This window comes from Typopeltis vanoorti, chromosome 4, assembly GCF_054136105.1.
Source record: "Typopeltis vanoorti isolate ZY-2024b chromosome 4, IOZ_Tvanoo_1.0, whole genome shotgun sequence".
NCBI lineage: Eukaryota > Metazoa > Arthropoda > Arachnida > Uropygi > Thelyphonidae > Typopeltis > Typopeltis vanoorti.
Genome location: NC_143552.1, coordinates 60,176,688 through 60,204,655, shown reverse-complemented (window position 1 = coordinate 60,204,655; position 27,968 = coordinate 60,176,688). Strand labels below are relative to the sequence as shown.

The following is a 27,968-nucleotide window of genomic DNA, read 5'->3' as shown; positions in this document are numbered from 1 at the left end:
TGAACTGGAAATTGGGATGCTCTCTTTATTGTGGGAGGCATACTTTTATTTGTTAACATTAAACAATCATTAAAAATAACAAGAAATTTCATTAGTACTGCACCTTCTTTTGATGACTCATCAGAAGAATACAGAAGCTTCAATATCAACAAGTTTCTGTTCTTATGCTCCTGAACTAATAACAGTCCTGTATCATCCTTTCAATCTCATATTTATCTCACATCTACTTTTCACCATGGAAATTATATTTATTCAACCAATCCCAAAGAAAGGAGTTAAAAGCCAGCAATCCAATTATTATTCAATTGTGTTCATCTTAGTTCCATCAAAAATAATGAAGAAAGTCATCAACAATCAACTCCTCACCACCTAGAAGCCCACCAGTTAAACAGCAACCAAGATAGATTCTGTCACTCTTGGTCTACAGTAGATCTCTTTGGCAATCTCACTTCTACATGGGCCCAAGGCAATTTCTCTGGTCTTCTCAGTCTAACTAATGCCAGAGTATCCCAGGACTCTGTACTTCTGCTCACATCTTTCTTATTCATAAATGAGCTTATATCACTAATCTCAAATCCTATCTACAGTTTTGCTGAAGACAGCACAATCCATTTGTCTTGCAATACAGTATAAATTTACATTACTGTTATGACAATCTTCAAGTTCTGCTTTTTTGAATATTTTTGACAGAATACTGCAATGACCATTTTATTCTTTGACCATAATACTATCTCCATTCACTGGAATAAGCTAAAGACATAAGTTCATGATCATTGCCAGATCTCATCTAATTCAGTGATTCTTAACGTGATCTGTTTGATGGTGCTGAGTAAGAGTTCTTCCAGCCATCACAAATTACTCCATTAAATAAGTCCAGTGTCACATATAGGAACTACAGGAATAGTTTTATACAGTGAATATTCATTATAATGAATAATGAACTATAATAAATTTCTTTTAACAAAGCACCATGTCTATGGGGCATTGGCCAGGACTTTTTAGTAGTTTGTTAAAATGATTTCTACTGTAGAAAGAGTCAAGTGTATATTATTTTTGCTAATAAACCAACTTATACAACAGACTCTCACTACACTGTTCATTGTAACAAAATGATCAAAAGTCACAACAAAATTTCCATACGTCAATGCTATGCTGAAAGAAATTCACTACAGCAAATTACACTGTAACAAACTATTCCTGTGGTTCTTGTAACAACTTTGCAATAGTTAGAGTCAACTGTAATTAGCACATTAGTTTTTTTTTTTCTTTTCTGTTCAGCCTATACAACCCCTGAGGGTACACATCAGGAATTTGAGGAGGGTGATGACAACTGTTGCTGATGTTTACTCTCTTCAAAACCAGATCTAAAATCTTCATTATTAGGATTTAATAGCATGGCCTTCTCCATATCTGCAACAGCCAAATCAAAATCACCTGCAGGAAACAAATACATATAATTAAAAAGGAGAGACTTCAAACTATATTTATTATATTAACATTATAAAAAGAGCGAGAGAGAGAGAGAGAGAGAGAGAGAGATTTACTTTATAAATGTACAAATATTCAGGCCTCGTGGTTTCATTAAAATCACAAAATAAATTATACATGACAAGAAATTATATTCTTGTTTAACAATTTATTCAAGTATAAGTAGACAGAATTTGCATGTGAATTATCTTCATAACTATGCTACTTGTATATAGAAGCTATTGACTTCACATCAATTGCATCAGTATCTCATAATGCAAAGCACACTTCCTTTCAGATATGCATATTGTTAAGCATAATGGGAAGGATCACTACCCATAGACGGTTTCGATCTTCACTGAGATCACTTCAGTGGGGGCTAGACCCAGGAAAATACCAGGTTAAATTATATCAATTATAATTGAATTACCTATTCAGATATGAAATCTACACTTGGATTAGGTTCATAATTTATGAGCATACTATGAGTCTATTGTGGACATACTGCATTGCATGAAATTCCTCCTCTTCATCAAATTCCTGATATTTATATACCCTCAAGGGGTGTACAGGATATGACATGAAATATTTACATCATTACTAACTTCCTATCTACAATTTACCTCCAAATCAGTCTGTTACCTGCCAAAACTCCAATATTATCAAATCTTATATTTCTGTCTTCTAAGGCACTTTTTACTATCAATCCACCTATATTGTGGTCTTCCTCTGGGTCTCTTTCCTGCCAACTTGGCATAGAACACTTGTTTTGTTAATCTTTCCTCTCCCATTCTGTTTAAGTGACCATACCACCTGAGATCAGCTCTGCTAATGCATTCCTGGATGCTGACGATGTCAAGTTCTTTCCTAATATCCTCGTTTTTAATATGATATTGCCATTGATGCCATTTATTCATTCCCCTAATCTTTCTCAGGACTATCATATCTGCAGTTCTCTAGTCTTTGGTCAAGTGTTTTACTTCTAACCTAGTTCTCAGATCCATAAGTTAAAATTGGTTTGAACACTGACTTGTATCCAAATAATTTAGTGTTTTGACTAATTTCTTTGTTATTCCATATAAATTTGTTCAGTTGACTCCCTACCATGTCAGAATGTTGTCTATTTCCATATTTAATTTATCATTTTCACTAAAAATTGTGCCTAAGTAGCTGAAATGTTTTACTTGTAGTATAGGTTCTCCATTCACGAGTTGATATTTTCAATGATTCGGACTATTTTCAATGTCTTTGTCTTTGTAATGCTGACCTTCATACTATATCTATTACAACAGTTATTCAATTTAGTCAGGAAATTTTGCAGACTTGTAGCGGATTTATTTAGAATTATAACATCATCCGCATAAAGCAAAGAGCTGACATTAACATCTCCAATTTTGATATCAGCTTTAATACCACTTTCCTTCATAATGTGATCCATGAAGATAATGAATAACAGAGGGGATAATATACATCCTTGCCTGACACCAGATTTAACATTAAACCATCTTTCTGTACTTCAATTCTAACTGCTGACTTACAACTTCCTAGGAGGGACCTTCCACGATGAGTCTTGATAGACTTGCGTTTCCTAGGAAGGACCTCTCGCAATGAGTCTTTTGACTCCTTGGAGGCGTAAATAATAATAATAATAATGCCTCATTGACACCATATAACTGTATTCCTCATGTTATGCAAACTGGCTTCATTCTATCTACCTGCCACTGTCTATAACCGGATAGACAGGTTTCTCTCTGGTCATTCAAAGCATGTCATGATGGATGGCATTTTCTCTTTGAACTTTGCCACTGGTGCATAAATGCCTTAGGGCTCTAAGGCATTTATGCACTCTATTCTATCACTTACCCTCTTTTTCCTATACATAAATGACCTACTCTGAATCACCACTAATCCTATTCATAGTTTTGCTGATAATAGTACAATCCATTCATATACTCTTTTGACAAATCATGTAGTTCTCAAACATCCTAATCTTCAAGATCTGCAGCCAATACCTAAACTTTGATCTCCATACCATCCTACAGTGAGACAAGAATAATCTGGTCACTTTCAATGCAGCGAAATGCAGTCCTACCTTCTCTCAAAATGGATTCACCCCACTTTTCCTTCCCCCTCAAGTAACATACAAAGAGTTTTCGCTCTCTTAAGGTTTCTGCCTAGTCTCTGATGAAAACCAACCAGTTTGAAACAGCTGTCAGAACGGTGAAATCTTATCAAAATGGACCAATAGGAGTCGAATATATGGATGCTCTGGCAATAGCGATCATGTCTCCTATAAGGTTTAGCTAGGGCAACTCGTAAATGCTGGCAAGTGTTTTCCGGTAGGCTCTCTGGTCAATTTTCATACAAAATTCTTATAGTTTTTATATTTGGCTTTGAAATAATGCTGGATTTAATATCCACTTGATTTTTATCATTTTTGCATCGCCAAACTGAAGCCTTTTGGCTCTTTATGTTAGTAAATGTGTAAAAGCTTAGCAGCCACATTTCCATGGTAGTTAAGACATCAGATTGGGTAACTAACTGCAATGTTGTAAAGAACACTAATTGTGAGGATAACGTCCCCCCCCCCTCAATTTACAATGGCTTGATAAGACTATATTTGAACTACTGTGTTTAGGCGTGGTCACCTGAGTTCCATGAGTTCCAGAGAGATGAAGCAATCTAAAAGGATCAAGCACTGGCTACCAAAATCATATTGCTTATGGAATTTTTGCACTTGAAGACAAATGAGTGTGGCCTTCAAATTTGAGAACAATGAAGAGGAAAGGAGGAAATATGATAGAAAATCTTAGTTGACAAGAGGATCTTGCAGCATGTATACAGGGAAACTTTTGGAGCATTATTATGGCAAATTATAGCAGATGGAATGGGAAGGGGGGGGGTAAACTTGGTGTTATCCCTGAAACCTGAGTAAGAGTGTGGTCAGAAACAGTAGCGGCTCATAAGAATTTGTAGTGGTGGGGCTGTAGCAATAAAAGTAAAAAAAAAAAAATCAATATAGATTGAAAAAATTATATCATTTACTTGCTAAGTCAAGTTATACACATAAATACAATTGAATGTAAAAAGAAAAACAATGTCAATAGATAATTCTATTTATATTTAAATTCCCTTCTTCATTTTATGATTTACATATTTATCTATGACCTTATTAAAATTTGTCATTTATTTAACAGAATTCTTCTCTTCGTTCATTTTTACAAATATATAAATTAAATGCTAATAAATGCACAATTACTATATATAATAAATGCCTCTTATTCACATCAACTTCCTAGAAAAATTTTTTTTTCCAAGTTGGAAAAAAAAAATTCTCTCAAACTGAGCATGGATTACACTACCAATAGAACAAAATGTTTTCACTATATACATATATTGTTCAAGCATATATGCCCTCATGTTAAACCATGTTTCAGACTGTTACCACTGGCAACAAACACATTCTTCCAAGTCTATCATTCTAATTAAAACCAAACGTGTTCCTGTGTATTAGGCCTGGTTGGCCGAGTTGTTAGCATATTCACTCTCCAGCCAAAAGGCTGTGGGTTCGAATCCAGCCGTGGGCATGATGTTTGTGATTGTCTGTGAAAATACTAGTAGTGTGGTGGAAGATGGCGTTGGTGCAGATGATGCGGTTCACTGTAGTTGGTGGATTGAGTGGTAGAAATGGAGAATTGTAGAGTAGGTGCCCTCCCTGGAGGTGTCACATAATAGTAATAATTATAATAATAATTTAAACTAAAGCATCTGTTTTGATAATTTCTGTATTATACTTGACAGATATGCACAAAAAATATTTTATTTTTTAAGTAGTGATAATGTAAAAATTTTGTTACTTACTGAGTCGATAATGAATGGTGCCCCTGTTATATAATGCAACTGCTAAAGTATTATAATTTAAAGCTTTTGTGTAATCTTCTATGGCTTCACCAAACTTTACTTGCTTGTAATAAACAAGACCTCTATTATTATGGGCTGTGGCCAATGCTTTACAACTGAAATTAAAATTTGAAAGTGACAGTTTGTAAATAGAAAACCTTATATCTTATTAACTGTAAAGTAAACTATAAACTAAATATTAATACTCTAATCTCATTTCAATGAATCAGTTATGGAACTGTTTTATTTTGAAATATGGCAAATTATTAATCTGAATGTAAATGTATCTCATTAGTCTTCAGATTAATTCAAAAATAATATCATTTTATATACAGCTAACTCTCCCTATTGCCAAGTTTCTTTAAAACACTATTATAATGACAGTGTTTAAACAGATGGAATTTTAACTGGAGTATTTCAAAAGTTTATACTGAATGATTTCATGATAATGAAATCGGCTATGTGATTTGTTAATTATATATGTATAGTTAATTCCATTTATGGCTAAAGTTTTCATGCTAAAATAATTAAGCATAACATGAAATCTGCTCAAAAAAGTTCCAAGACATTTTTCGGCAGGATAGGAAGGGAAAGTGTAGTGGTGGAGTGCTGCTTATGATAAGTGATGACTTATGTCCTCCACTCTTCCAAAGAGTGGAGGCTTTGGAAGGCAGTGACACTAATGATTTTGAAAGCATATGGTGTAAGGTAGAGATAGGCAAGACGGGATATTTAGTGGGATGTTGCTACAAACCAAGGAGCACAGAGGGTGGAGACCATGAGATGTTTAGACAGTTGAGCTTGGCAAGTGCATGAAGAATGATTGTTATGGTAGATTTTAACTACAGCAGTATAAATTAGAGAGAGGAAGATGCATGTAGCAATAAGGGAATGGAATTTCTAGAATTCTTGAGGGACAAATGTCTTAGGCAATGTGTTATAGAGGGAACAAGAGGTTCAAGAGTTTTGGATTTGGTCATAGCATCAGAAGAGTTGATAATAACTGAGATGACATCTCTCCCACTAGTTGGAGAGAGTGATCATGTGGTTTTGACTTGGAAGATGAATAGACATGCAGGAGTATCAAAGAGACGGGAACACATGTGGAATTATAAGGCAGGTGATTATAATAGTCTTAGACATCAACTTGGGGAAGTTTCATGGATGGAGGAATTCGAAGGCAGGGATATCATTAGTGCTTGAGAAATTGTGAAGGAATATTTGTTAACAGCAATAGTAAGCTGTATTCCACAAGTGAAAAAGAGGACACAATTTGGTGTAAAGTGGATGACAAACAATATTAAACAGGAAATGCATGTGAAAAATAGGATATGGAAGAGATATAAGGAGACAGGTGAAGAGAAGATGCATGAAGAATATACAATACAGACCAGGAGAGTGACTAGTATGGTAAGGAAGGCGAAACTGGAATATAAGAAGAGATTGGCCCTAAGATCCAAAGAAAATCCTAGGGAATTTTTTTTGCTATGTGGCCAGTAGGAGGAGAAATGATTGTGGAAGAATGGCATTGTGGGATAAAAATGGGAATAGAGTGACTGATGCAGAGGACATAGTGGAATTGTTCAATTAACACTTTATTGGTGTATTTCATCCTGGAGGATTAAATTTTAATACTAGAGGGATAGGTCAGGTTCGAGGTTTAGAGATGCAGGAGGAGAGCATGTTTCAAATACTGAGTACTCTGGATGTCAGTAAAGCTGTGGGATTGGATGGTATTTCACCACGAGTTTTGAGACAATGTGCTAAAGCACTTGGAAGATGAATAGACATGCAGACTGGTAGCAGACTGGAAATGTCTAATTATAGGCCAGTTTGTGTGTGTCATCAGTAGTTGTTAAGATCTTGGAGAAATTAGTGAGGGACCGTATACAGCATTGGGCAGATGAGGGTAATGTTATCTGTGAGAGAGAGAGTCAACACGGATTTGTGAAGGGGCACTCTTGTTTTATTAATATGAACTGGCCTTTTATAATAAAGTTACAAGGCAGTAGATGAGGGAAAGGCATATACTGCCATTTTCTTAGATTTAGTGAAGGCATTTGACAGGGTGCCACATGATAAGCTGATATTTAAGTTGCAGCACATGGGTTTAGATGTCTGGTTAGTTAACTGGATTCAGGATTGGCTGTCCGATAGTATCAGAGAGTTATGTATGGTAGGGCAGTTTCAAGGAGGCAGAGGGTTACAAGTGGGGTCCCAAAGGGCTCAGTACTGGGACCTATATTGTTTAACCTTTATATCAATGACATTGTCAGTGGATTGTAGGGGAATATTCAGTTGTTTGCAGATTATGTGAAGCTGGGAAGGGTTATTAGTAATAGTGCAGTTGTGGTAGCCCTGCAAGAGGATTTGAATAAGCTAGACAGATGGGCAAATGAATGGGGAGTATCGGTTTAATGCAGCAAAATGGAAGGTCTTGAGGTTCGGGACACATCAATGGGATGCTGCAATCTATTGGAGCTATACTGGAGGAAATAAGAGATACAAGAGATCTGGGGTTGATGATTGATAGAAACCTGAAATTCAGGGGACATATTGCAAAGGTGGTGAACGTAACACAGAGGATTGCTGCAATAATAATAATTATTATTATTATTACAGGCAACTACAGGGAGTCGTTAGACTCATCGAGGGAGGTCCTAAACATCATGTCCACACAACTATACGACATTCTCACAGTATCTCTCATACCTTGCCTTGAATTCACTCACCGTCATAGCACCCAATAGACTCTGGCAGCTTATTCCACTCATTTACCACTCTAAAAGTAAAGAACCCAGCTCTAACATCTCTACTACCCACACTCTTGCCCAACTTCCATAGGTGTCCCCTAGTTCTCCCATCACCAGTCCTGATCTCAAAAATATCCTCTGAATTAATCCTATAGAAACTCTTTAGCAATTTGAATGTCTCAATCATATCTCCCCTTTTCTATCAACTAATTTCTGCAACCCACAAATCTTCAACCTGTTCTCATATGGTTCATTCCATAGACCCACTATCATCTTAGTCACTCGCCTCTGGATCCTCTCCACCTCCTCCCCATCAAGAAGGAACCTAGGTGACCAAATCTGGGCACAGTAGTCAAGATAAGGTCTTATCAAGGCTCGGTACAGAGGAATAATAACTTGCTTGTCAATGCTCGTCAAGGTATTTTTCAACAACCAAGTGAGTTGATGAGCTGATTTAGCTACTTTTGCAATGTGCCCCACTAAACTTCATCTCCCTATCCACCAAACACCCCCAAGTCAATGGCCTCATCAATCTCCTGGAGTACAGTTCCACCAATGTCGTATACTGCTGCTAATCTTTTCACCCCAAAATGCATAACCTTACATTTTGGCACATTAAATTGACATCCATTCTCCTTAGCCCAGAACTCCAATCTATCCAAGTCGTCCTGCAAGATTTAGACATCTTCTGCATTCACTATCGCTCTACCCAACTTTGCATCATCAGCGAACAAATGAACTGTTCCTCTTAGATCCTTCCCTATATCGTTAATGAACAAATTAAACAGCAGTGGTCCAAGAACAGAACCCTCCGGCACACCACTAGTCACAGGCTGTCTTTTGGACTCTACTCCTGAATAAACTACTCTTTGATATCTCTCCATCAACCACCCAGCTATCCATCTCACCAACCCTATATCCATTCTCATATGTTGTAGTTTACGGATTATAATTCCATGTGGTATCCTGTCAAATGCCTTTGCCAGGTCCAGCAGTATCACTGTACCCTTATCCAGTTCAGCCGTCACCTTGTTATAAAACTTGAGCAAGTTACTAAGGCATGATCTACCCTTCACAAAGCCATGCTGTCCCCCCATACAGTATCTCATTTTCATCAATCGATTCCTGTATTTTTCCCTTGACTACTTTCTCCAAGACCTTGACAACAACTTCTGATATGCTGATCGGTTGGTAATTTGCAACCATAGTCTTGGATCCTCCTTTATGCAGTGGAACTATTTTCCCCTCTTTTCACACCTTCGGAACTAAACCAGACCCTGAGACCTAGATTAAACAACATGGTCAAGGGCACTGATAATTCTTTAGCCGCTTCATGCAATACCCGTGCCGATATACTATCCAATCCCACAGATGTATTCACATTAATGTTCTGTAATAGACTATTCACCTCACCTTCATTCATCACAATTCTCGTATAAACTAATAGTTTCTTCATTTTTTCAATGTCACCACCTGGATGATATACTTTTGCAAAGTGCTTGCTCAGTAACTCCGCTATATCGACTGATTCGGTGACCTCCTTACATTCATCATTCCTTAAAATCATTTTGCCGTGTACAGTTTTTTTCTTGCTTGCAGCGTATTGAAAGAACTGTTTGGGATTCTCTTTAGCTTGCATAGCTAGTTTCATTTCATAATCCGCTTTTGATTTTTTTTACCACACTCGTTACCCTTCTGGCCTGCACTTTATAACTTTTGTGTGCCTACAGGTCACCTCTTTCTTTAAATTCCCTCCACAGTTGTTTCTTTTTTTGCAGCTCAAGCTTAATGGTGTTATTCATCCATTTAACCCCTACTTGTTTTACTATTCGGACCCTAGGTATACAGTCAGCCATAACCTCCTATAAATGCTCCTTGACCACTTCCCATGCTCTATCGACATGCAGCCCTTGCAGTTGTACATGCCATGGCACTGATCCAAGCAATCTCCTAAGCTTGTCATACTTGCCAGCACGGTAATTCCACATATATCCTGTCTTAATCGAAAATTCCACACCCTTAGCCGCCTCCCAGGTCAAGACCTTATGATCACTCTCACCAATAGGTGACAACATGGTCATATTCATTACAGACAAATTCTCAGATGCCATTACCAGGTCAAGCACTCTCACACCCCTAGTATTTTCAATTACATGCTGTTGCAGATCCCTTAATAATTGAATAAAATCCATTTCCTTCCAATCAACGTTACCATAGTCGAAATCCCCCATAATAATTACCCTCCTTCCACTCATTTCATCAATTTGTTTATGCATACTATCTCCACCATCTATTCCATCACCTGGTCTATAGCAGCACCCAACTGTATATTTTATTCTGCCAGTCTCAATCTCACATCAAATAGCCTCAAATGAGCTCTTTTCACTATCCTGCGATACAACTTCAATTATCCTTGGCTGCAGTTCATCAGCTATCATCAATAACACCCTTCCCCCCATTTTATTCTCTCTGTCACTCCTAAACACACTATAACCTACACATTCTATCCCACTAACTATATCATCTTCCGTCAGCCATGTTTCACTAATGCCAATAACCTGTGGCCAGGAAGAGTCAATCAAGGCCAAAAATTCTTCCTTCTTATTCCTAATACTCCTCGCATTAGTATACATGAAATGCAGTGATCCCTTTGTCCCACCCCTATCTTGATGCGTTATTCTAAGTATCCCATTCCCATTTTTTGTCCTTAGTACTGGCTCGGTTACATTATATACATTCTTACACTCAACTGTCTCACTGATGTCCGCATTTCCACTTCCCCCCTCTCCTTGGTAGTTCTAGTTTCCCTGGTTCTGCACACCCATTTTCCCTTCATTCAGCAACACTTTTTCCAGTCTCCGCTCACCAAATCCATTCAAATGCAGGCCATGAGAAGGACGCTGACCTGCAGAGATAAAAGCGTTATCATTCCATTGTGTAAGACCCTGATCAGACCACACTTAGACTATTGGTCTCAGATTTGGTCCCTAGGATTTGAAGGGGATAAATTAACAGAAGACCAGGGAGTTCTTTTGCTTGGTTGAACAGCAGGAAGGAGTGATCACAAGGGGCCATCCCTGGAAGTTATGAAAGGAAACCGAGCAAGAGGGTGAGGAGTGGTTTCTTTGCATGGAAGTGGTTGAACTGTGGAATGCATTGCCTGATAGAGTGGTGAGAGTGAAAACGGTCAATGAGTTTAAGGAGTGGTATGATAGATTTTGTGTTTCCTAGGAGGACCCCCTCCCACGATGAGTCTTGATAGATTTGTGTTTCCTAGGAAAGGCCTTCTGAGATGAATCTTTTGACTCCTTGGAGGCCTACATAATAATAATAATAATTGAAAATATATACAAAAGTTTATAAGCTATAGGCACATATCCTTTTTGAAATATTTTCTTTCTGCTTCAATACAGCGTTCCAAGCATTTTTTTCCACTTTTAAAAGAATCTCTGGAACCGTCTAAAGAAATAACTTTGAGTTGCTCCATTGCATTCACTTTAATTTCATTAAGACCTTGAAATAGTCATCACTTAAGTACAGATTTTAGCTTAGGGAATAAAAAGAAGTCATAGGGGGCCAAATCTGGTGGATAAGATGGGTGAGGTATGACTGATGTTCTTTTGAGTCAGAAACTTGTGAGTTGGAAGAGCTGTGAACTTTGCAGTAATCCTCTTCATTTCCACATCTTCAGTCAGAATTTGGCATGATCTATTTTGCTGGCTCAGCCAATTGTTGAAGATCTTTTTCATGAACAGGAGCCATCAAATCATGGATGTGGGATATCAATGGTTGTCCAGAGCAAGAGTCATTTTTAAAGTTCAATCATCTGTAAATCTGATACATTACCATGGCACTTTTTTTTTTTTTTTTTTTTGCCAAGTTTAACACAAAACTTGATGCACATGTTGTTCATTAATTCATGACATTGGGACACTTAAAAATAAAAAAAACTCAGTTTGTTCATCAAAAGGTGACGTAATAACTTTGGACTTGATTCAGCATATCATGAATTGTCTATATACATATCTGCTTACAAAAAATACCTTAGCATGCCCAGTTTCTTTAAATAATAATTGTCTTGCAACTTTTTGAACAGACCCCATACGATATAAAGTTCGATCCAATGATATTCTATGATTACACTCAGCTTTTATTTGAAGCATAAAAGTACAACAGTGGGACCAAAAAATTACAATAGTGGGATGAGTAGTGGGACCAAAAAAAGTATTTACAACAAATTTTAGTTAAAATACACTACTTGCAAAGAATTCACATAGCTGTATTTTAAACAAATTCATTGATGTAAATGAAGACAGACAAAAGTTTAGAAGTTGATGAGTTGTATTAAGATGAGGAATAATTAATTTGTTTTAAGCAACTGAATACTAAGATTTGGTATCTAAGATCACCGAAGATGTTCGAAGGATTTCAGGTACAGCTCATGGCAAGATTGTATATCAAAGAGGATCTCATACAGTGCACTAAAATATGTTTTACATTATTAATCATAACAACTACCTTACAGCTAATAAATATTAACAGCAATTGGTATCCCTTATGAAAATACAAGAGTAAGGGAAGAACAACAGGTTAACTGTAGAAATTGTGTAAGGGTGTGCTGACCAGGTTATTTGCTTGGAGAGTGGTGAATGAGTGGAATGGATTGTCAGTAGTGGTGGTTGTGAGTTCCCCAACAGTTTAAGGAGAGGTATGATAGGCACTAAGTTAAAAATGGTTAGTGTGAGGTCTCCTGCAACGAGTCTTGAATCCATGGCGATACCCATATCATTGTTTATTTATAATTTTACAATTACAAATAGGGAAACAAATCAAAACAAATGAGTCTATGTACACTGAGATAGGACTTGGAGGTTCTTATGGCGTGAAGGAAAGGCACACTTTTCTGTCGTATTGCTAATTGATGGATCTCTAATGCGGAGAATTGGGGAGAATGTTGTTGATGTATTTCCAATATTGAGTTCAGGGTCTTTTTCTTTTCCCTATCTGTAGGGGCGTAAAGGACCAGAGCATCAAAAGGTGAATAGGGTGGGTGCCTGAGTTGGTGGCCAAGCAATTTTATTTGGTTTCTTTGAACAGTGCTGACTAGAGGATCTTGCGGAGATTCCTCTAATATAGTAAAGTTGGGAATGTGGTCTTGCAAGGAGTAGCTCATGATATTTCTTAAACAAGTAGCTCCAAAGCTGTTTATAATATTGGTTGCTGCTTTTGTTGGGATGTTCCAGGTCTGGGGGCCGTACAGAAAGATAGACTGGCTGATTCACTTGTAAGATGAATCTTCATCTCCTTTGAGATGAGGCTTCACTTCAATACTTTTTTAAGACTTCTATGGACTGCAGCACGTTTTTGTTTTCTTGTCTTAATGTCTGTACGGAAAATGAAATGTGTGATCCTAAGTATACAAAGTCCTCTACTTCTTCAAGGTAATAATTTTGATTTATATGGATGTGCCCATCTATCTGATTTTTTAATATCTTTGTTTTTTTGAGAGTTTATTTTTAGTCCAAATATTTCTGCAGTTCTCCTAAGGCTGTTGAAGTGGTTTCGGGCATCTGTGATGTTAGAGTCAATGAGGACTATATCATCTGTAAAGCTCAGGTCTACAAGGTGCATCTGTGCATATGAGTCTTTGATGAGGATTCCAAATTTAACTTGGATCAATTTAAAAATATAGTCAATCATTTTGTCTCCATTAACTAGTACTGTAGCTTGATAACCCTGGTAAGGTGCCTTGATAGACCTGGTAATTTTTGGCAGAATGCCATAAAGTTTGAGTGTTTCCCAAAGTCGTTCCCTATCAACAGAATCAAATGCTTTAGTAAAGTCTATAAAGTTCAAAAGCAATGGTAAGTTCTTGTCCTTTGAACCCTGTATTCTAGAGTACCAAGTTTTTTGATGAATCCAGCCTCGTTTGTATGAAGTAATGGAGTTATATGTGGCTCAATTCTATTTAATATCATTCTGCTGTAGATTTTTAGTGGAGTAGATAGGTGTGTGATTCCTCTGTAGTTTTTAGCTCTGTTCAGGTTATCCTTTTTTGGAAGTGGGATTATTAGACCCTCTTTCCACTGTTCAGGAACTTTCCCAGAGGAAAGTGCTAAGTTATACATGTAGGAGTTCTTTGATGTCTGTAGAGCAGTGCTTAAAAGCCTCAACTGTGATACCATCTACTCCTTGTGATTTTCCTGCTTTTTGCTGTTGAAGGACCATTGTGAGCTCCTGCATGGTGAAATCATCGTAGTCGATGCTAAGTTTCTGGTATTATAGTTTCCGAGATGAAATCAATGTTTGGGGTTGGTGTGTTTAGCAGAGTTTGAAAGTGTGCCTTCCATTCATCAAGTTCTTCAGTCTTGTTTTCAAACGAGTTTCCATCTTTTTTCTTGATTATCAATACTCTGGGTTTTCTTTCTGCCATGCTCAGGGATTTGGTTATTTTATAAGTTTCTCTTATTTCGTGCAAATTTTGACAGCTTTCTAGCTCTTGGCAGAAATGCTGGATGTGGGCTTCTTTACCTTTTGAGAGGGCTTTATATGCCTCTATGTTTAATTGTTTTAGTTCATTTTTATATTCAAGGAAATCTTGGGTTCTTACTTTGCATTTTATTTTATTGCACTTGTCAATCAGTAAGTTTGTTTCTTTGGTTACCCATTCTTTATCTACAGTTGTTTGTGTTGGATTGAAGAAATGTTTGGGAGGCTGCGTAGTGGATGACGTTAGTTATTGCTTTAAATATATTGTCTGTATTATTATTCTATGCTGCTTGTAAGTGGTAGTTCTTTGTAAATTGCTGAAACTGATTTGGCTTGCTAGGGTCATTTAATTCTTCCCAATTGTATCTGAGATGTTTTTTCTGCAATTTGGATGCTCTTAGTCATGCAATTACAATTCTGTGATCAGAGTTTAATTCTACGTTGTTGTTGTTGTATGCTTTACAGGTTTTGATAGGTTTCTTTATTCTCTGCTGCTTCTGTAGATGCACATATAATTGTTATTTTTGGGTTTGCATTTATCGTAATAGCTATTACTCTTTTTGAAACCCTTTCTATTGATAGAATATTTTTGTAAACTGTTGTTTACCAGGATTCTAACTCTGCCGCTTCCAGATTGATCTTCAGATGAATACACAAAGGTCCATTTATGATTTGGGGACCTAATTTCATTGAATGCCAAGTGGGTTTTCCATCGGTGCTCCTGTATACAGATTGCGTCCACATTTTCTGCCACTGCTCCTTTGTAAAGTTCATAAAATTTTCTGTGTTTTAGACGGGTGCGAACATTGTATGTTGAAATGATTATGGGTTTCTTCCAGAAATGATACCCATATAATAATAATTATGTAACACCTTTAGACCGCCTAGTCTACAGGTAACTGTATATTAAGATTTTTTCTCTAATCTCTAAATCTATTTATCTATCTGTAAGCAGATAAGTTTGTTGCCAATTCCATGTTGTAAAATTTGGAGGGCACTGATAAGATGTAGTTATTTATTTGGTTGGGGTGTATTGAGGGAGGTGGAATAGATAAAGGACTGTGATGGTAAACAAGAGACCCTGAAATCTAGGGAGGATATGGCAAGAACTGCAAGACCAAAACAGTGGATTGTGGCAATGAGGACACTGACATGTACAGATAATGGACAAGGCTGCATATGGACTACTGTGCTCCAATTTGGTCATTCTGGTTTTTGAGGAGAAATTTTATAAAAGGTTCAGAGAAGATGACTGGGTAGTGTTACAGAGAGAATGACATCTGGAAAACCTAATGGAGCCAGGGGCAATAGGAGGATAGGTGATATGACAGCCATATATATAATGGTGAGTACTTTGGACCAGATTAGAGTAAAAAAATTTTTTTAAAAAAGTAGAGGAATATGGGAGAAGCAAAGGCCAATACCTGGAAGTTGTATAAGGAGGGTGAAGGTAAGGGAATGCAGAGGATTTTTTATCTTGGAGAGAATGGTAGGTAAGCAGAATGTACTGACAATGTGTGATAAGTCAGATAGAAAACAATGCATGCATACTGTTTGGCAAGACGATCATTGCATTTAATAGTGAGGACTTCCTTTGAATCTTCTGACTCAATGAAGGTCTGTGATATGATATAATATAATAAAACAGTTTTGTTTGTTGTGAACTAAGATTGATGTGCCATTTTCTTCTGTATTTCAACAGCAGCAGTAGAAATAAGGAAAGCGAAAGGATCTGCTGATCTGCTGTCAAACTGGTACTAAGGCTTATATGTTACAGTTCATGTTAATTTTTTTATAATGGCTTTAATTCACAACACATGGCAATAACAAGAAAATAAATAATACATTTATTTACTTGGTTTTTATACTGAGCATTTGCAGATCACAAACAGTTTATTACAGTACACAAACAGCAACAATTAGTTAATGGTGGGAACAGTTTAAAACTGTGATGGACAAAATAAAGAATTAGTCCTAATTAGTACCATTTATTATTGGATAAAGAAAGAGGTTAACAAGTATTAATTCAATCTTAAATAATGAATTTATAATATATTTATGATGTGGTTGAGTTTTTCTTACAGCTCTTCTTTGGAGTTATAATGCAATGAGTATCTGTTAGGTCAATCAACACAGGAAGAGTACTTATGTAAGAATAAGTATTATTATTATTATTACCCCAAGACCTCATGGAGTCAAAGACTCATCTGGGAGGTCCTTTTATCTCACACACACACACACACACACACACACACACACACACACACACACACACACACACACACACACACACACACACACATTTCTTCATACCGGGCCTTAAACACACTCAAACTCCTTGCAGACACCACACTCTCAGGCAAGGCATTCCAATGATTCACAACTCTGCATGAAAAAAACCTGCCTCTCACTCCCCTACTCACACCCTCTTTATACAGTTTCCAGAGATGACCTCTGGTTCTCCCCTGATCTCCCACTATTCTCTGTAGAACTTCTCCACCACTGATCTTATAACAACCCCTTACCAACTTGTAGGTCTCTATCATATCTCCCCTCTTTCTCCTCGCTACCAGACTCTGCAAATTACAACTTCTCAATCTTTCCTCATACTCAATATTCCAGAGGTCAGAAACTACCTTAGTCAGTCGCCTTTGGACCCTTTCCAACATCTCTTCATCCGTCTGAAAACCCGGTGTCCAAATCTGGGCACAATAGTCCATGTGTGGCCTAATCAAAGCCTTATACAACGGAACAAGAATCTCCCTACTTCTACACGTCAGTGTCCTCAGCATCATTCCCAGAAGCCTTTGCGATGTCTTCACAATTTTGGCAATGTGTCCCCTAAATTTTAGATCCTTATCCACTATCACCCCCAGATCTCTTACTTCTTCCACCTCTAACAATATATTCTCACCAAGCATAAATTCTGCATCCCATCTTTGTTTCCCAAATTTTAAAACCTTACATTTTGCAACATTGAACTCACATCCCCATTTCCGTGCCCAATCACTCAATTTATTCAAGTCTTCTTGCAAGGCCACAACATCTTTGCTACTCTTTATGGTTCATCCCAACTTTGAATCATCTGCAAACAACTGAATATCTCCATCCAAATCTTTGCCAATATCATTAATATACAAGTTAAACAGTAATGGACCTAAAACAGACCCCTGAGGCACTCCACTAGTGACTTTCCTTTTCCTGGATATTGCACCCTCATACACAACTTCTTGATACCTATCAGATAGCCAGTCTCCAATCCAATGCACTAATCTAATATCCAACCCCATCTGCTCTAGTTTGACTGTTAACTTATCATGAGGTACTCTATCAAAAGCTTTTGCGAAATCCAAGTATATTACTGTGTATCCTTCTCTTCTGTCCAAGGAAGCAGTCACTTTATTGTAATAAGTAAGTAGATTACTAAAACATGACCTCCCTTTAGCAAATCCATGCTGTCCATCAAAGATTATACCATTGTTATCTACCCAACTCTGGATCCTAGTTCTCACAAGCTTCTCCAACAACTTAACCACAACAACTGACACACAGATAGGCCTATAGTTTGATGCTTGAGTTTGATCACCTCCTTTATGAAGTGGCACAATCTTGCCCTCCTTCCACTCCTTAGGAACTTGACCAAGTGCAAGACTCGTATTAAAAAAATATGTCAAGGCAGTTGTCAACTCTCTGGCACTTTCCTTCAGAATACACAGTGATATATTATCAAGCCTTATTTACATCTAGTTTACTCAACTCCCCAAACACCTCTTGCTCACTTACAGTCAGTCTCTCCTCCCCATCAACAACTGCTCTCAATCTCTCCATGAAGTCACATTCACAAGATTGAAAGATCTTTATGAACTGCTCATTAAGTATCTCCACCACACAGTCTGCTACAGCTGTCTTTATACCATTTTCTCCAATCAATGTCATCCTTCCATAATCATTCTTTCTTTTGCTGGCTACATATCGAAAGAACTCCCTAGGATTCTTTTTGGCTTCATTAGCTAACTGCTGTTCATACCTCTCTCTTTAGCTACTCTCACCAACAAAGTCACCCTACTTGCCTGGTCTAAGTATGTGAACATAAACTTGAAGAAAAGAAATAAGGAAATTATTATTATTATGATTCAAGACCTCCATGGAGTCATAAGACTTATCGTGACAGGCCCACCCTAGAAAATAGTATCATACCACTCCTTGAACCCAGTCACTATTTGTGCTCACACCTACCTATCAGGCAATGCATTCCACAGTTCAACCACCCTGCATACAAAGAAACTAACGATTGAGGGCCTACGTTATTATACCTTAGTGTACTGCAATGTGATGTAATCTTTACTTTAAATCTTTTACACTTTAATCCTTGCTCTATCCTAGTAATATATTCTTTATTAGAAGTGCTTTTGCTTTCGTAACCTTTCTTACTTATTCTGTTGCGTACTATGTTTATCCACCTTTCGTATTTACTAGTCATATGCCTATGAACACTGGAAAATTTATTTGTTAAGACTGCACCACCAGTATCTCTATATCAGCATAAGACTCAGCAATGCATCTGGTAGATCTCTCTCTTACTAGCATAAATTGCTTCGATACAGTTTACATATATAGTCATGGTTCTTAAGTACTTAAACTACACTTTTAATGCCTTAGTTGTTTCCTGCTCACAGGTCTGAGTTCATTTAGGAACAGTGCACTGTAAAATAAAAGATCAGGCTGCACTTGACATATAAATAAAACACATTTATTTGCATTAATAACAAAGTACATTAATTAAACGATAGGGAGGTTACTCTCTCTACCTATCTATTAGACTTTTAGCATAAAGAAACAAACTTTTCCTTTTCAATACTAAATGACTATACAATATAATTACTCAATTACTTCTCTGCTTATTAAATCAAATTATTGAAACTAATTTACTCACAAAGAAGTTAGCTAGCTATGCCAAGTTATCTCACAAATTATATTCCAATTAATAACAAATCAGAGAACTCTCTTATAGACACTTCTTATTACTATTTCTTATCAGTCCATCTATAACGTATCTCCTAGATTACAAAAGGAATGTACAACAAAAGATGGAATAAACTTACAGAGTCTCTGTGTCACACATGTAATTTTCCAGTACTCGAAAAGCTCAGGCAAGAGTTTCAGCATATAGGCTTGAAGATCGTTCTGCAGCATTTGGCTTCAGTTGACCTCCTGTGGCAAAAAGACATCCGACTGACACTGCCTCGAGTATTTACATCAGCTGTTCTCTTGTCATTCACATTCTTCTCCTCTGGCATGGGTTCACTGTAACATCTGGTCCTCTGGATCCTACTGCCAATATTGCTGCCGACTCTGATAACTGCCCACAGCCTCTAACTGCCGATTCTCTGGTTCTCTGCTGACTTCTCTGTTCGGATCAGTCCCTTTTTATTTCACATTCTCTGGGACCTTGCACGAATGGTTGTAACTCCCCGAAGAATTCAGGACGGCTCCTTGATCTTCTGTTAAGACTGACCCGTTCTTTCTTCTCCTCTGTGCACTCCTTTAATCTTATCTTGTCGGGCAGTGGAAACTTGTTTGAACCTTGCCAATCTCTTTGACACTAACTTTGAAGGTGTTTATAAGCAGAGCTCGCAAACAACTTTCTCATACACTTAAATTGTAAACAACTTTCTTGTGCCCTTATACAAAGTTCCAGTGGCAAAGCATTGCCTTCATTTTTGACGTTCTAGAAATTTTTGTTAAAGCAGTAAGTACAGTCAATTCCCATAGGGTTATTTACATTAATATTTAGCATAAAATATATAGAGACTTACAAGGTTATTTTTGTAACAATCTCATGAGACCTGACCTCTGTAAAAATCAATATAAAGCACTCTGGTACTTCCAAGCTACATCGAGTTTTACAAAACCACTCCTCATCTCTCGGCTCATGACTTCCTTTCACAACTTCAGGGATTCCTGCCCTCACCCCCTGTCTTCACTCCCTCCAGTTCTACCCAAATGAAAGAATTCCCCAGTGTCAACCCTGTAACTATCCCCACTAATTTAAATGTCTCAATCATATCACCACTCCTATCTACCAAACTTTGCAGTCCACATTTCCTCAGTCTATCCTCATAACTAACATTGTACAGTCCTGATATCATTTTTGTTATCTGCCTCTGTACTCTTTCCAATGTTAATTTATCCCTTGCAAATCCTGGGGAGCAAATTTCAGCATGTAAAACTACTAAAGGTAATTACTTAATGGATTCAGGGTTTCAGTGCTGGTTCTGATAAGAACAAAGCATTTGTCCAGAAATAAGTTAGCCAATTTGCTTCAGATTGAGAAACGTGACTATGCAGTTTTCACCTAAGAGGTGACATGGAGTTGTCATGGAATCAGAAACTGCAGAGGAAGGAAATTAGTTGCATGGAAGGTGATCAAGAAAGTGGTTATGGGGAAGATAGAAGTACAGTGTGTGATGCAAGCAAGAGATACGAAGTAAGAGATGAAACGAGAGATCAGGAGAGTGGTACCGAAGAGAGAGATGTGCTTGGCAATTGAAACAGTAATAGTGCGAGAGAGAATGGGAATGCAAGAAGAAGAGAGAAATGGGGAGAGAGCCCAGGTGGACAGGGAGACATGGCACAGGGAGAGCAAATGTTGGAAGTAGTAGTGAATGTATGTGTGGGGGGGGGATGATCAGCATAGAAATGGAATACATCAGAATCTGATTGAGGAAGTTGAGACTGAGCAGATATGTGGTGAGCAGTGATAAAAGTGATTGGGCAGGTGTGGTCGGGAAATCATAACCAACAAATGGCTTGGGTAGGACTGTTTGTAGACTTAAAAGTAATCTGTTGTGTTTATTTAGAAATGCCATGAGTATCGGAAATAAGGGAGATGGAATTGTTTCAATGATTGTGTTTATTCACCCCAAAATGTATAAACAACTTGGGTTAGTGAACAAAGGAACAGCAATTATTCCAGGCGATTTTTCTGTCCACAGGAATATAAACATTTTGTGTGTGTGTGTGTTTCACAAGGATAGAAAGGACAAGAAGGGGAGTGAGAGTGGTGCAGATGACAGCAGGGAAATTACGTCCACATAAGGTAGACATGAAAGAGGGAAATAGTAACAATGGTTATAAGGCAGTGTGGTGGAGGTTGACAGGAAAACATATTTAGTTGGATGTTGCTACAGGCCAGGGCATGTGGAGATTGGTGATGAAGAAATGTAAACAACTTAGTGAACAAAGGAAAGATGATTATTATAGGCAATTTTAATTACGGCAGTATAGATTGGAATGGAGAAATAGCATTTGGAAATAAGGAAATTTAATTTCTTGAGAGACAACTATCTCATAAAGCATGTAAAGGAGGCCATGCAAGGATCAAGTTGTACATGGATGTGCAGTATCCCAAAACAGGAAGGTCACTATGGTGTACCACAGGGATCGGTTTTGGGACTATTGTTCAATTTGCATATTAATGATATTGGGATGGGTTTGACTGGTGATATGCAGCTGTTTGCAGATGATGCAAAATTGGGGAAAGCAATGCAGTCAAACAGATGTTAAGTCTTACAGGAGGAATAGAATAGATTGCATGAATGGGCAGGTAAGTGGAACTATCAGTTCAACGTTGCAAAGTGTAAGGTTTTAAAATTTGGTAAGCAACAATGAGATGCAAAGTATACACGGCAGGAAAAATAAAAACAGTGTTTTAATTTATTTCCCTATATGTTGTTTTGACTTTTTGTAGTATTTTTGGTGTGTATTGAGAGGGGCAGCAAACTCAGGGACAGCCCCAGGCAGCAACAGCTCTAGCTATGCAACTGGCTTTATATTATGGGATACTAAGGCAATTGATATGAAGTCATTGGCCTCTATATCAGTGGTGGCCCATACATAAGCACTGCGACGCTGCAGTACCCCCAAGGAAAAAATGAAAAATTTAAATTTTGTTTCTGTTTATAAATAATAACAATGTTTACAACATTATATAAAGGCAATGCAACACGTTAAAGGTAACAGCTTATGTTTCAACAGTGATTGAATAGTTAATAATTGGAATTGTTCGATTAATGCTTTAGATTACGAAACAAATACACTGTGATCTAACGCAGTGTCGATATTATCACGTTCGACCAATCACAGTCAGACTTGTCGATATTTGTTTGTGCTTGTGATTGCATGTTACAAGTCATTCCGACACTGCTCAAATGAGTAGTGTATCGTATGCTTGCGCACGTTATTTCTGTGAGATACGAAACTTTTATTACTGGTGCATGTTCGTGGTGAGGGTGAACTATTTTTTGCAAATCTTATTTTATTTTGTTAAAATAACATATAATTATTTATTTATTATAGATACAAAGCTGAATTATGACGTGTGTCACTGTTGAAAATATGAAAGGAATTATATCCCGCGATGAGTCTTCGGATGCCTTGGAGGTGTTACGAATAATAATAATAATAATATTTTTCAATTATCGTTACACAAAACAAATACACTGCGATCTAATGCTGTGTCAGAATTATTGCATTTGGCCAAATGCAGCCATCTCGCCGATATTTGTTTGCGCTTGTGATTGCACGTTACAAGCTATTCCGACACTACTCTTTTGGGTAGCGTATCGTATGCTTGTGCGTTATTTTTGTGAGATATGAAACTTTTATTATTGGTGTTTGTTCGTGGTGAGGGCAAAATATTTTTAATAAGGCAATTTTTTAATATGTAAATTTAGTTATTAATAAATTGGTTACTGGTTAGGAAAAAAATAATATTTTTTTATTTTTATTATGTTGTATATGCAGCAACCCCACTTAAAATTTTCACTGGCCACCACTGTTCTATATACAAGTAGCCTTGTAGATTGTTCTGCATGTTCTCATAACATAGAGGTAGCCTTTATTATCATAAGCAAGTAGTGCAAAAGAATGGCAATGCCTTTCCTCAGATTATTCTGGCAGAGTCCCAAAGAAGTGAAACAAAGTCAAGCCAGTTCCATTTCATAAAGGAGGATTCAAGACAGGAGAAATGAATTATATATTAATATTGGAAAAATTAGTTAAGCAAACATTCAGGAATAAATAGATAGGAAGAACGTACTCTGTGTGAGGAGAGAGTGATCATGATTTTGCAAAAGAAGTCTTGTCTTAGTACTTTACTTAATTTCTATAATAAAATGAGAGTTGAGTTGAATAAACATATACCATGATATTTAAGTCGTGCTAGAATATTTATCCAAGTATGAGCAAACAAAGTATCCATGTGAAATATCTTTATGACTAAGCTACTTATGTATGGAGACGAATGACATTACGTTAAATTGTTCTTGCATCTCATAATTATAAAACACACCTCCACTTCCTTTTTGGACACAAGTATTTCATGTTGGAAGCTTAATGGATTGTATACAGCACTCAGAAAGGATTAAAACAGAATTTAATACTTCCTATATTTCGTCTCAGTCACAGAGACATCTTCATGGATTACAAAAAACTAATGTAACATATACACAAATACCATACAATACTAAGTCAACCACGTGGATAACTCTAAGGTGGTGTGCCCTCTATGGGAAGTTGTAATGAAATGTAAGGTGGGATCTCTGATGATTAATGTTTCCCAAATCTTCGGAAGTTTAATGCAACTGTATTTATTTAGATTAGGTTGATTTCTGAGAACTGCTGCAGATTCTAAAAACAGTCTTTCTTTTTTGAATTTACTATGGTAGAGCATGGCGATTTTTCTCCAGGAGATCCTGTGGGTTGTATCCAAAACATAGTCTGCAAGGCTAGATTGACCATAGTCGTGATTGCAGATGTATGATTTGTGTTCTTCTAAACGAATGGTTTGCTGATCTACCTGTCAGTCCAAAGTACACCAGCTTACAGGAACAGGATACTTTATAAATTCCAGGCACTGAGAGAAGAGGGAGCTGATCTTTTGTAGAATGGATAAGGATAGCAAGTTTGTGGTGGGGCTTAAATGCTGTGTGAAGGTTGTACTTTTTTAATATCTTCGCTATTTTTTCTGATGTGCCACAGATGTAGGGTATGGTGATGACATTTCTAAACTCTTTCTGAAGAGATGGTTGGGGATTGGAGAGAAGATTGTGTATGTGGTTGATCTCATTTGAAAGGGTGGTTCCATTGGAACAAAGATTATGGACTCTCTTGATTAGTTTTAATAATGCCATATTGTTGAGCAGGATGGTGGTGAGAGAGTTTGTGAATGTATCTGCCTGTGTGTGTAGGTTTTCTATATACAGTGAGGGAAGGTGCACTATTAGGAAAGCATGTAACTAGATGTCTAGGAAGGTCAAACTATTCTTCTTTTCCTTTTCCATTGTTAACTGGATTCTTGGACTTCAGCTGTTGAGGTAACTTAGGAAGGACTCTAATGTGTCTGGGCCAAGAGGCCAAATAGAGAACACATCATCTACATATCTTAGCCAGACAGAGGATTTAAGAGGGGCTGAGTCTATGGCTCATTTTTCAAAATTTCCAATATAAAAATTGGCAAGGGGGAGAGAGGGGGAGAACCCATGGCAGTTCCCTTTATCTGCTTGTAAATTTTTTCTTCCAAGAAAAATAACCAGAATTGATGGCAAATGAAAAGATATCTAAGATGTCCGTAGGAAAAAACGTTTTCTAAGAGTGTTAAGATATCTATTAAGGGAATATTGGTAAACAGTGAGGTAATGTCAAAGCTTACCAATATGTCTATGTTATTTAAGATTAGATTTTCTATTAGGATTTTAAAATGGGTCGAGTTTTTTTTATATAGGATGTGGTAAGTTCAGTGAGGGGGTGGGGTGTCAGGGTTAGCCAGCTGTTTTGACAGTTTGTAGCAAGGTGTGGTAGTGGAACCTACTATAGGTCTTAGTAAGGAATTAGGTTTGTGCATTTTTGGTAAACCATATATTTGGGGGGGGGGGACAGAAAGGTTTGAGTTTTTTCATAATGTCAGGAGGCCAGGAAGATACTTTTTTAAGTAAAAAATAGCCATGATTTTAAAAAAGTACAACCTTCACACAGCTTTTAAGTCCCACCACAAACTTGCTACCCTTATCCGTTCTACAAAAGATCAGCTCCCTCCTCTCTCAGTGCCTGGAGTTTATAAAGTACCCTGTTCCTATAAGCTGCTGTACTTTGGACAGACAGGTAGATCAGCAACCATTCCCCTTGAAGAACCATGACTACGGTCAGTCAGGCCTGGCTGACCATGTCTTGGATACAATCCACAAAATCTCTTGGGAAAAACCACCATGCTCCAACACAGTAAATTAAAAAAAGAGAGACTATTTTTAGAATCTGCAGCAGCTCTCAGAAATCAACCAAATCCAACTAAATATGGTAGCATTAAACTTCCAAAGATTTCAGAAACATTAATCATCAGAGATCCCACCTTATATTCCAAGCCACCTACAACTGCCCATAGAGGGTGCACCACAACTCTACAGTCACCCACATGGTTGGCTTAGTATTGTATGGTATTTGTGTATATGTTACATTAGTTTTTTTGTAATCCTGAAGATGTCTCAGTGACTGAGATGAAATATAGGAAGTATTAAATGCTGTTTTAATCCTTTCTGAGTGCTGTATACAATCCATTAAGTCTCCAACATGATGTCCTCACAGCACTTAAGCCTCAACACATGGACACAAGTATACTGCTATGACTTATGGGTAGACTCACTACACCAGTTTCAATCTTTACCAAGGTCTTATCAGTGGGAGCTGGACTTATGCCGATACCAATAAAACCTCAGTAAATTATTTCTAATTTGCGCAGAAGCCATATTTTTCATATACAAGTATGAAAATGGTGTATCATCATATTATTAAAATATTGTACTACAGATCAAACAAAAAAAAATTTGATATGTATACCACGTTATTGCTAGACCATGCTACTCCTATCTAGTCTTTGTATTTTGTATATGAATGGATTGACACTGGACAAATATGATGGTTCATTGTGTGTTTGTGTTTATTCACTTTGGGCTAAAAAGATTACAAGCTGTGAATTACATTGATGGGACTGCACCATAAAAATACTGTTAGATATTGATAAATGCAGACAAGAAAGGGTAAAGAAGTATTATCTCTTTTTATAAGGTTCTGATATAACCAAATCTGTGTACAGTATTCCAGATGTCCTGAATTTCTTTGGGACGGAAGGGGGGGGGGGGGTAGTGAGAACATGGTGAAGATCCAGAGGTGAGTGACCAATACAGTGACAGCTCTGTCAAATTCTCCCTAAGCATAGGCTGAAGATTTCTTGGTTAAAATAGTTGGCTAAAAAACATGCGGCGGAGATACAATAAAAATATACGAGTTGTTAAGAGATTTTATGTTAAATGCATAAGAAAATTATTTAACACAGGTAGGATGGGAAAGAACAAAGTATCACATCACCTGTGGAAACCAAGTCTGTATATGACTGGCAAGAATGTGAGTGCTGTTGCTTTTTTTTATTTTTTATTTGGAGAGCAGTGAATGAATGGAATGGGCTGCAAGAAAGGCTTGCAAGTGCAATGTCAACTAGCACGTTTACAGAGTAGTTTGATGGGTATTGTGTGAATAACATTTCACAGGCCTCCCACAAAGCCACAATAATATATATAACCACGCAACGCTGCAGGTTAATTGGACCCATAGTTTTCTTTTGGCTGTGGACTTTCTGCTACATGTGGGTTAAATTAAATGATCAGTCATGCGTCTGCTTACCACAAGGGCATGCCCACTATATCCACAGTAACGAATGTCTAATGACAGCACAGTACTCTAAGATTCTCCTTTGCGGAGAGATTTCTTGGCTTATATTAATTTTTAATTTTCGAAATTACTCTTTCCCTTAAATACATTTGTCAATCATATGAAAAATCATACCACTTCTCCTTCTCTTCGTCGCTATGGGCTTGAAGTGAACGAAGCTGCTCAATGACTTTTGTGTACCCGCTAACCGCAAGTTCATAAAATCCCGCTAACCTCAATCTGTCCACCTCGAATAATTCGGTTTCATACATCTCTAAAAATCACCTTAATTGGCTAACTACATTATTCAGGAGGTTGTTTCATATGATAAAAAGTAAATAAAATACTTAATGAAAAATCAACTTCGATTAACACACCCAAGCGGAAAACAAAGCTTCCAATATTTCATACAAAAGTATACTCATATCTTTATCATTTATCAAAAGACCAGTGATGAAACGCCACCAGATAACCAGCAAAATTATTTATGTTCGGATAGCTAAAATCGATGCCATTTTCGCCCCAGAACAGCAATTTTTTAATAATCCCCTTTACAGTTTTCTTTCAACTCGCTTTCTCTATCCATCCTTTGTCAAATGTCAG

General features: G+C 37.2%; 1 protein-coding gene across 1 annotated transcript; it reads right to left on the bottom strand.

Annotated features, from left to right (window-relative positions):
- LOC150107351 (uncharacterized) lies at positions 1 to 27,774 on the bottom strand. The gene is made up of 3 exons (XM_090391216.1): positions 27,501 to 27,774; positions 5,329 to 5,483; positions 1 to 1,434 (listed from the first exon to the last, which is right to left on the bottom strand). Exons 1-3 carry the CDS (start codon positions 27,635 to 27,637, stop codon positions 1,304 to 1,306), a joined length of 423 nt encoding a protein of 140 aa, XP_090247342.1. The 5' UTR covers positions 27,638 to 27,774; the 3' UTR covers positions 1 to 1,303.
- Positions 27,775 to 27,968: the final 194 nt, after the last annotated feature.

Coding starts and splice junctions, on each gene's coding strand:
- LOC150107351 (XM_090391216.1), bottom strand. CDS start 27,637: ATGTATGAAACCGAATTATTCGAGGTGGACAGATTGAGGTTAGCGGGA. Junction 5,484..27,500: donor GACGAAGAGAAGGAGAAGTG/GTATGATTTTTC, acceptor TTTTAATTTCAG/TTGTAAAGCATTGGCCACAG. Junction 1,435..5,328: donor CACCATTCATTATCGACTCA/GTAAGTAACAAA, acceptor TGTTTCCTGCAG/GTGATTTTGATTTGGCTGTT.